At 37.4% G+C, this 10,023-nt stretch overlaps 1 protein-coding gene across 8 annotated transcripts in view; it reads right to left on the reverse strand.

The window, feature by feature from the left end:
• The window catches only part of GRM5 (glutamate metabotropic receptor 5), a 525,626-nt gene extending 516,028 nt beyond the window's left edge, over positions 1-9,598 (reverse strand). For all 8 annotated transcript variants that reach the window (XM_049653231.1, XM_049653248.1, XM_049653240.1 and 5 more), the window contains exon 1: positions 8,938-9,598. In XM_049653231.1, coding sequence (XP_049509188.1) covers positions 8,938-9,598 — 661 coding nt within the window. The remainder of the gene's footprint in view (positions 1-8,937) is intronic.
• Between the last annotated feature and the right edge of the window lie 425 nt (positions 9,599-10,023).

The raw sequence follows: 10,023 nt of genomic DNA on the forward strand, positions 1-10,023 counted from the left end.
TTTCTCGGTGGGAAAACAAAGAGTTGTCTTGTTTCCTACGGAGGGAAAAAGAGTCAATAAGTGTGCATTCCACTCTTCCTTTAGTCACAACTACCCCAATATAAAGGGAGGAAGTGTGGGTTCACTTAAAAAGAATTGTCCTTGGCTCCAAAGCCTTGCTTTGCCACCAACTAGCTGCAGTATTAGGGGGAAATTACTTCTTTCCATACCTATTCTCTAATCTATGAAATGATGACTTTTTAGAATGTGTTGTGGAATAAGTGAACAAATTAATGAAATATCACAGTATATGTAGTCATGTTTTCAATCACAGAATAGAATCTCAATTAAATGGCATTTGATTGTCAATATTGGGAGTTATCAAAAAGGACAAATAGTCCAACTCCTTCCTTCCCTGAAATAAGGTTTCAGTTCATTTTCCACAGCCCCTCCAAGTGATTATCCATTCCAGGCTGTGCATAGAATTTACAGAAAACTAACCCACAATTTCTTCAGTGAACAGTTGTGTCAATGAATAAACATAACCTTTTTTTTAAATTGAACTGTAATTTGTTACCCTGGTATTTCAGTAATTAGCTCCCTTGTTATGCTCCTGGCCACATAGAGTGAGTACAGTTCCTTTCCACCTGAATTTTCCAAATACTAAAGGTAGCAGTCATGTCCCTGCCATGTCTTATCTTGTGTGTGCTAAATTTGTTCTCTGAAGGCATGGTTTCTTTTTTTTTTTTTAATTTTTTTTATATTTATTTATTTTTGAGAGACAGAGTGAGACAAAGTGAGACTGGGGGAGGGGCAGAGAGAGATGGAGACACAGGATTGGAAACAGGCTCCAGGCTCTGAGCTGTCAGCACAGAGCCTGACGCGGGGCTCGAACCCACAGACTGTGAGATCATGACCTGAGCCGAAGTCAGATGCTCAACTGACTGAGCCACCCAGGCGCCCCTGAAGGCATGGTTTCAAGTCTAACAACCATTTTGACCATTCTCTTTTAAACCGATCATGCCCTAGCTGCATTTATTTTAAATGTGATGCCCAACATTTAACCCGTCCCAGGTGTAGCCTGTGGAAGCAAAAAAGCAAGTCACAGAAAATCAGTCTTGGAAGGTACCTCCAAGAACATACTTTCTAGCCATTCTTCCTAGGACAAATAAAAGAAGGAGCTGAAGTGATTTTCTCAGAGTCACATAGTAAAAACTCTTAGCTCTGATGTCAGTGACACTTCTTTTAGGAAAACTTGTCCTTTTAATTTTATTTTTCCCCACCTCCAAAATAGCATGAATGTAATCTTTAGCTCTCATGTATTCATTTTCAAATTAAGGAAATAATGATGTTATTACCCTTGACCAGATTCACTGAACCTACAAAGTATAACAACTACAAGAGATGAGGAAAATATGATAAATGAGACAGGCAGAAAGAAAACAGAGAAAAGGAGGAAAGGGAAAAGATGCTCTGTTTAGACTTTTCTGAAGTTCTATCCTTGTTTTTTTCTTAAGTACTTACTTCATGTGTACTGGGTAGAGTTTGCTGTGCAGAAGTTGTGTTAATTGGAATAGAAGCACCTCATACCATGTCCTCCCATTCCACAGTTTTCCTCACTCAGTAGCAACCTTTGTTACTCAGAGTCAACTTTATAAATCTAGAAGCTAATAAGGTTCTAATGATTAAGGAATGGTGTCATGTGACTATCTCTAATAAATAGAATGAACATTCTGAATATTCAAACTCTAAAGCTCAGAAAATAATGTTATCTCTTTAGGGTCTGGAATAAGGAAGGTAAAGAAAAAACACACAATGTGTGCAGCTCACATCCACAAAATAGAGAAATGCTAAATATATCTAACAGGCATACACACTAAGAGATGATCTTCCTTGAGGTGCCTGGGTAGCTCAGTTGGTTGAGCGTCTGACTTGATTTTAGCTCAGGTCATGATCCCAGGGTCATGGGATTAAGCCCTGCATCAGGCTCTACATTGAGCATGAAGCCTGCTTAGGATTCCCTCTCTCTCTCCCTCTGCCCCTCTCCCATCAAGTGCATGCTCTTTCCCTCTCTGAGAGAGAGAGAGAGAGAGAGAGAGAGAGAGAGAGAGAGAGAGATGATGATGATGATCTTACTTAAAGAAAGCATCTGATTAGTTGGAACTGCGTATCCCCCCAGATATTTGTGTCTGTGTGTGTTGGGGGATCGGTGCAGTGATAACCTCTGAAAATAAAGTTCCTTCTAACTTAATCATCCTGGGCATGGAGTATTTGGGAGGGAAATTCTGGTATTTTCATCAGTGAATGGACAGTAATAGTGCCTGAGAAGGTGGAAACAGGGATACTATCTCTGTCATGAGGCTTTTATAGGTGAGTCAGAGTCAAACCTGGTCTAAAGTCCAATTTTTCAGATCTAATCTATAAATAGGGAAGATCTTGTCCAAGCCACAGCCAAATATGTCAATGGATTCTATTTTTCCCCTGAGCAAGGCAATAATAACTCCCTCAGAGGCTAGCCACTAATAGTCCATATGCTATTCTATCTGGAACGGAAGGTGAGAAGCATTTCCCAGGGCCACCTGTATTTCTTTCATTACTAACAATGAAGTTTCTGACAGTGATGTATGAATATGAAAAATTACTTATTTACTATTAAAGTTGCCACTGTATTTTCCAGATTAGTGTTCTGTGATCTAATTTAATGAAGAACCCAGCTAGAAGTCTCTGCATCTTCTGTTTTTTTATGTATTATTGTATCAGGGTAACCAATATAATTACCCAAACATTTCATAATCACAAAGATTTATGGGGGTCTAATTTTTCCAGATTTTTTGTGAAGCAAAGGAAAATATTTCAAAGTGACTCAGGCAAAGAAGCACTTCCTGTAATTCACTGTTCAAGAGCAAAGAGATCATGCCATTTCTCAAAGCTAACTTTTACATTAATAAATTCATTTGTAGTACCTACTATGACTTCAGATAGGCATTAAAACTTACAGCAGATTGAGGGGCACCTGGGTGGCTTAGTCGGTTAAGCATCCGACTTCAGCTCAGGTCATGATCTCACAGTTTGGGAGTTTGAGCCCCGCACTGGGCTCTCTGCTGACAGCTCAGAGCCTGGAGCCTGCTTCAGATTCTTTGCCTCTCTCTCTCTCTCTACCCCTCCCACTCCCGTGCTCATGCTCTGTCTCTGTCTCTCTCAAAAGTAAATAAACATAAAAAAAAATTAAAAACATAGCAGACTGGCATCATTCAGAAGAAGAAAAAGGGAATACAGCAATAAAATGGAATAGTAATACAATGGAAATTAAAAAAATAAAAAGAAAGAACTTGAGTAATTATTCCTAACAATGATGTGGAAACTGAATTCTGGTCAGTAATATTGAGTTCCAAAACCCAACTCTGTAACTAATTATGTACCAGTAAGGCCAAATTACCTGTCCTTATTGTCTGTTTTCCCCACAGTAACAGAGGTATTAAATTACTTGCTCACCTAAGACACCTCCAATGTTAACATTTTACAAAGCTAAACAATAGTTTGTGTCTGAATTATTATCATGATCATCTCAAAAATCCATCTCAACTCCCAACATTATTCAACCCCTGGAGAAACAAAATGAAACCCCTTTTAAAAATACCAATAAGGCCCATAATGACATTTCTTGTCTTTTCATACTAAATTGTTGTCTTGATACAATCCCAATTAGTAGAAATAATGTAACAGGAAAATGTAGTCCCATTTTTTAAAAGTTAAACTAAGCATATATAATATGAATCACTTTGAAAATCTTTCAACTAAAGCTTGAGTGTTTTCACATGTTAAAATAATTGATGGAAAACCATATCACAACTTAAAAGTGGTACAACATTGCAATACGTAGGTTAACCTGAAAGACAATGCTCTTAATGATGTCATTTTACCAGTACAACTTATTCGTACATTTTTCCCCAAGAGCATCACTGACATGCTTTTTGGCTAGAACAAATTAGCATTCCTATATCATTAGATAAAAATAATAAATTCAGGAACCAGTGCAAACAAAAAAGGAGCAGAGTGTGAATAGCGTTTTACAATTAATCAAGGGAGGCATCTTGGCACCTCATTTTTAAAAAGAAGCAAAACTGTGAAAAATTATAAGTGCCTGCTATTTTTCTACATGCTATCTATTCATAAATAGTGAGGTACTATTCTAACACAAATTCATCCATTCAGCAAATAGTCTGTGAATACCTATTATATGCTAGGAACTCTGATAGGCCCGTTGGATGTATAGTGGAATTTAAAGTCGGCAAAAACTGTGAAGTATAAAAATCCTATAAGGCATCCATAAAGTACAATATACATGACTTTGTACATAAAATTCAATCTGTAATTGCTTTTATCAATGAAATTGGGCTAGATCCAGGGAAAGCATGTAATAATGGAATGTATGTAAGTGTCTGATTATTTAAAGCATCAAGGCTTTAAGGGAATTATCAAGTCTTTAGCTACAGGAATATGAATGAAAGACTAAATTTTCCTTCTGGCCCACAGCATTTATTTCACATTTGTAGAACAATACATTGTTTTCACATTTAAATATAAAGAATATTAACTCATGTTAATGCATTTATTTTGTTTTGATTTTGAAGTGTAAACATTGTAGTAGTATCCAATTGGGAAGTGGGGCAGTTAAAGTCATGGTGATGAGTTTACTTATACTGTCTTGAAGGTATTCATTATTGCTCATAAATTTACGGTTAGCTGAGTAATGTTTATGGTTTCATCTGGGCTGTATGTGTGACTGCAGTTAACTGTGGGTCAGAAAGGCAACTGTGTTGATCTTCATTGAGTGCTCTCACATAGTTGAGGTTAAGTGGTCTAAGATGGCCTTATCTGGAAAACCTGGGTGCTCTCATCCTTCACATGGTGATGATAGTGTTCTAAGACAGAGTAGAAAGGAAGTCCTCACTTCCACCACATCCTATTAAGCAAAGGAATCACATGGCGGGTGCTACACAGGAGTAGAAGGGAACTATCAAATTACAAAGCAAAGGAAGTCATCAAAGCAGCCAGTCTGTCACTCCTCCAAACAGGCAAGCACCATTGATCCTGTGCCATAATGGGCACATATACCAAGGTTTGTAAGAGTGCTGAAGCAAAGGACCCCTTAAATCTTCTTAGAGCAGAGAGTGTGCTGACTGGATTGACACCTTTGAAAGAAGTTAACATTTTTCCTTCAGAGTCATTGCATGTTCCTTTCCTACACACAGTTGAAGAGCTAGTGTGGTCTGCCTTAATTATTTTTTCTTGTTTTACTTTCATACTATTGACCTGTTGGCCTAGAAGGCCTAGGCACAATGCCTGCATGGTACAACAAGCCACAGTAAATACTCAGTTCTGTAGCCAGAGAAAAACCATAAATCAAGAAAATGGCAAGTGTAAGTGATTAACATTGAAGCTAAAACCCAAATCTCCCTGTGCTCTCTTCTGGAATTCTGTGACAGCAACACTTTCTTGAAGGAACATCTTGTGATCACTGCCAAGAGGACTGAGTAACACAGTACTACCATGCTTAAGTATAAAGTAAATGAGCAATTTGGGGATGGGGGATAGGGGATTTAAATGGGACAGCATCCTTTCATAGACTTCAATGCCTCATGTGAAAGCATTTGGAAAATTCAACAGTCTGGGGTGCCTGGGTGGCTTAGTTGGTTAAGTGGCCAACTTCGGCTTAGGTCATGTTCTCACCGTTCACAAGTTTGAGCCCCATGTCAGGCTCTGTGCTGACAGTTCAGAGCCTGGAACCTGCTTTGGATTCTGTGTTTCCCTCTCTCTCTGCCCCTACCCTGCTTGCACTCTGTGTCTCTCTCTCAAAAATAAATAAATATTTTTTAAAAAGAAAGAAAGTTCAATACTCTTCAAGAAAGAGTAATATCATTTGGTCAAAGGAGGATAGGAAGCGTTTTGAGATACTGGGGCTGAGCAATTTGGGTCTAAAGAGAGTTATCCCAATCCAGCGACAAAAAGAGGCTAAAGGAAGAACTAGTATTACCATTTCATGGTAAATCCCACATTTTCTGAAAGGCTTTCTGAAAGGCCAGGCCCCAGAAAACCAGGAATCATCTTGGGGAGTTTCCACAGTACCCAACAGAGGTGTATCTCACTACACAAGCACTTTTCTGATCCTGGATATGATTTTTTGCCTCATGAAACTTCCTACCACACCACTCTTATACTCACAAATTTTAAGAGATAATCCTACATAACCTCATTATACACAAAGTTGCTTGGGATCAAAACAATATAAATACTTTCTGACTAAACCACATAAATAAATAAGCCAAAATATTTCTTCCAGTCTTTGTTCAGTATCAAAGTTTGTTCTCTCCTGAATCCTTGTGGTATCCAAATACTTTGCCAGTGTTTTGCAATAACATTTCTACTGACCTATTTTTGGCAAAAATAATTAAATTTGCCTGAATTTGGCAATGGAATGTTTAATGGCTTATTTTTTGTCCACAAATAGAATGTTTTCTTTTAATTTTTATGTCACAATAGGTAGTTTATGCTTATAGTACACAGCTTCAAATGTTTGCATGCACAAGTTATACATTCTACCTGATCCCCTAACTCTTCAATTTCCTCCTCAAAAGGAGCAACTGTTACCAGTTTTGTTCTTCTCTGAGAGCAGTTCTTTGAAAATCAAATGGTTTATACAAACTCCATTTTACACAAATAACATGCCACTACACAAAACTGCCCCTTGCCTTTTTCACCTAAAATGATTTTGGAGTTCATTATTATTATTTCATTACCTATAGACTCCCTCATTCAATTTAATAGCTAAGTAATAATACTTAGATGGATGAATCATAATTTATTTTATTAGCTCACTATCAGCGTACATTTGGGTTAAAAAAAGTTGAAAGCTTAAATTAGTAACAGCCAATGGTTATGATCATTAATTTCTCTTAGAACACAATCTTGAATTGGCATGTCCTACATAGAGACCAAGGTTTATTCTTCTGAAGCTGGAGGGAAGCCCCTAATGAAATTTATGACTTCAGGCAAACCAAAACATAACTTTATCCTTGGCGTTTTGTAAATATTTTTTTACTTTCTCACCTTCTCATATTTCCTCATGCCCTTTTCCAGAAATCCAACCCTTCTTAATTTTCACCAATTATCAGTACTCTTCCTGTTAAAACCCAACTGTCAAATTCCTTCTTGAAGATTTCCACCATGGCCCTTATCACCACAGAGAGGAACTTGATTTTTTTTCTGTTTATTTTAGAGACATATTTGTAACTTCTTCTTATCTGAATTATGGTTCTATAAGTATTAATGCATGCCTCATGTCCTTTGCCAGATTGCATACCCATTGAGGGTAGTGATATATAAAATATAGGGCTGTCCTTTACAGGACTATCAGAAGTCCTTACATGTATTTGTGCTTAATAAATACGTGTTGTATAAATATATCCTCAGGTGTTATTCCATTGGAATAACAATTATAGGACCATAAACTACAAGTAACTATGAGTCCTACTCTTAAAATTACTATTAGATATATGTTGGATGGATCATTTAAACTCTTAAAGCATTTGTATTTTAAAATGGGAATAAAATATCAAGATCATCTGTATCACTGGCTTGTTGTGAGAATAAAATGAAATAGTTTTATGTTGAAAAATCTCAGCATTAGGAGAAACTCCAAGGTGTCCTCGTCCAATCACCTATCCATTGCTCAAAATCTCCATATATCAATATCTCGATAAATAAACAATAAATTTACACGTAAAAATTTCCAGAGGCATAAAAATATCTCAGTCCAGTATAGAAGCCCATTTTATGTTTGTGTAGCTCTGACTACTGCTACTGAGTGGGCACACAGTGAAATCTGTATTATGCTACTTCATAATGAATAGTTTGCTACATCTGATTGGTGATTGGTTGCCAACCTCTGAAGCAGGCTCACTCTGGTCATTTAATAAACTGTTCAGTAACTCAATCCACATTTTACAGGATTGGATTCTCTGGACCACACTGATAATGTTGTTGCAAGATTCTTCAATCTTAACTAATCCTCATGATGATTCAATGAACTATAAAAAGTATCCTGTACCTTCTTGCTTTAGTATATGCAATAAGTTGTGCTAGAGTGTTGTGTAACTAGTGAGTTTCACATTGGGTCACTTAACTTCTGTAGTCAAACCAAACCTATCCCAAACAGCCTTGGTCATTAACTAACAAGTAATGTATGTGAAAACATTTTCAAAGTACCATAACCAATAAAAAGGGCTAATGTTATTATTATTATAGAACCTCAGTCATATTTTGCTTTTTCATTTTGCTTTGAGCATAAGAAGCAACAAATTTCAAAGGAAAAGTGATTTTGAATTGTTAAAACTTATACTTTAAGAGTATATTCTACACAAGGATAAAATTAATTCATACATATCATCACTCCAGAGTTAACTATACTCTCTATTGAAAAAATAGTGGTAAGACTAAATTGTTTGGTAATTTTCTGTCACAGTATACCAGAATATGAAATACTATATTTCAAAGCAGACTGTACCTGGCTGCATTGAGCTCCTACCTGAATTTATGTGTACCTCTCCTTATCAAACACAATAAGCAGTTGGAACAACTTTAAATGTGAAAATTATGAGGTTTTCAATGAAGATCTAGAAAACTCAAAAGTCTCTAGCATCATTATAGCAGAAGTATAGATAACGAATACATAATCCAAAAAAGTTTTCCATTTCACCAAATTGTGCCACATAAACACTCATATTTGCTTAAATCTATGCTTCTGTAGGCATCTGTCACTCATCCCCTTCTTATATTACTGCTATAACTGGGCAACTAAAAAGATCCCAAATAATCAGGAATATTTTAGTCTTCCAAAACCTGAATTTTTAACTGAGATCTGTAATAAAACATACATCAATGAATGTAAAGGATGCTTACCTTCTGTGTGCACAGCTGACACATAGGTCCAATTGTACCTCTTCACTATGTCCACCATGGCCCGTGCCTGCTGGGCATCTGAAGGAACAACCCTCATGAAGTACTTGAACAGAGTCTTGTCGCTCAGATCCATGCTTGTTGCCGAGTAAGCAATCTGAGGTATGTTGAAAAGCTGGAGCAAGTTCTGGACCTGAATGGCCACAGAACTGGAGCCAGGCCCAATGACCCCTACAATGGGCTTCTTGGAACGGAAGGAAGAGGAAGACCCATCCACACAGCGCACCAAACCTTCTTCTTCTTCTGAAGAAATGAGGGAGTCCCTGATGAACTCAATGCTCTGCTCTAGGGCCACAGCCGAATGCCAGCAGGAATCCCTTATCTCACAGCCCAGTGTGATGTTGGGCAAGAGTGTGGGGTCTGAGTTGATCCTTTCCAGAGTGTGCAGCATGGCCTCCACTCTCTGAATGCCATACTGTTCACGAACTGCCCCACACTTCCTCTCATGAACTTTGTCCACCGTGGGCTGATGGTGAACAGAAAAGAGAGCTCCAATAATGATGTCACCTGGCATGTGAGCCACCACCCTCCTTTCACTGGACTGTGCACTCCCACGGACATCTTCTTTCAAAAGTAGAACTGACAGGATCAACAGAAGGACCATTTTAGGAAAAGAGTTCAAGCTAATAAAGACAGCATGGTGGGGAAAATTTAGGAGACTTCTGATAGATAGAATCAAACAATGTCCTATGTTGGGTGGCAAACCAAGGAATTAGCCAGTAATTTAGATGTGCTCTCTAAAGGACCACCATGTCCCCACGTACCATTTAGTTAGATGCATCCATGTGATCATGATCTTCAAAACCTGGAAAAAAAATAGCATGTGCATTTAACAATGTAAGTGCAGCTACTTTGAGAAGCTCTAATGGTCTATACTAGTAGACTTTGATGATATAGATTAAGATTATAATCTTTTTGAAAAAAGAATCTAAAAATATTTCAGACTCTCCTTTGTCTATATCTGTTGTAATTTTGTGGTTGGATGAAGCAATCTGATAGAGATTTCACTACACTTATATTATTTCACTT

The sequence above is a fragment of the Panthera uncia genome, chromosome D1 (genome assembly GCF_023721935.1).
Source record: "Panthera uncia isolate 11264 chromosome D1, Puncia_PCG_1.0, whole genome shotgun sequence".
Taxonomy (NCBI): Eukaryota; Metazoa; Chordata; class Mammalia; order Carnivora; family Felidae; genus Panthera; species Panthera uncia.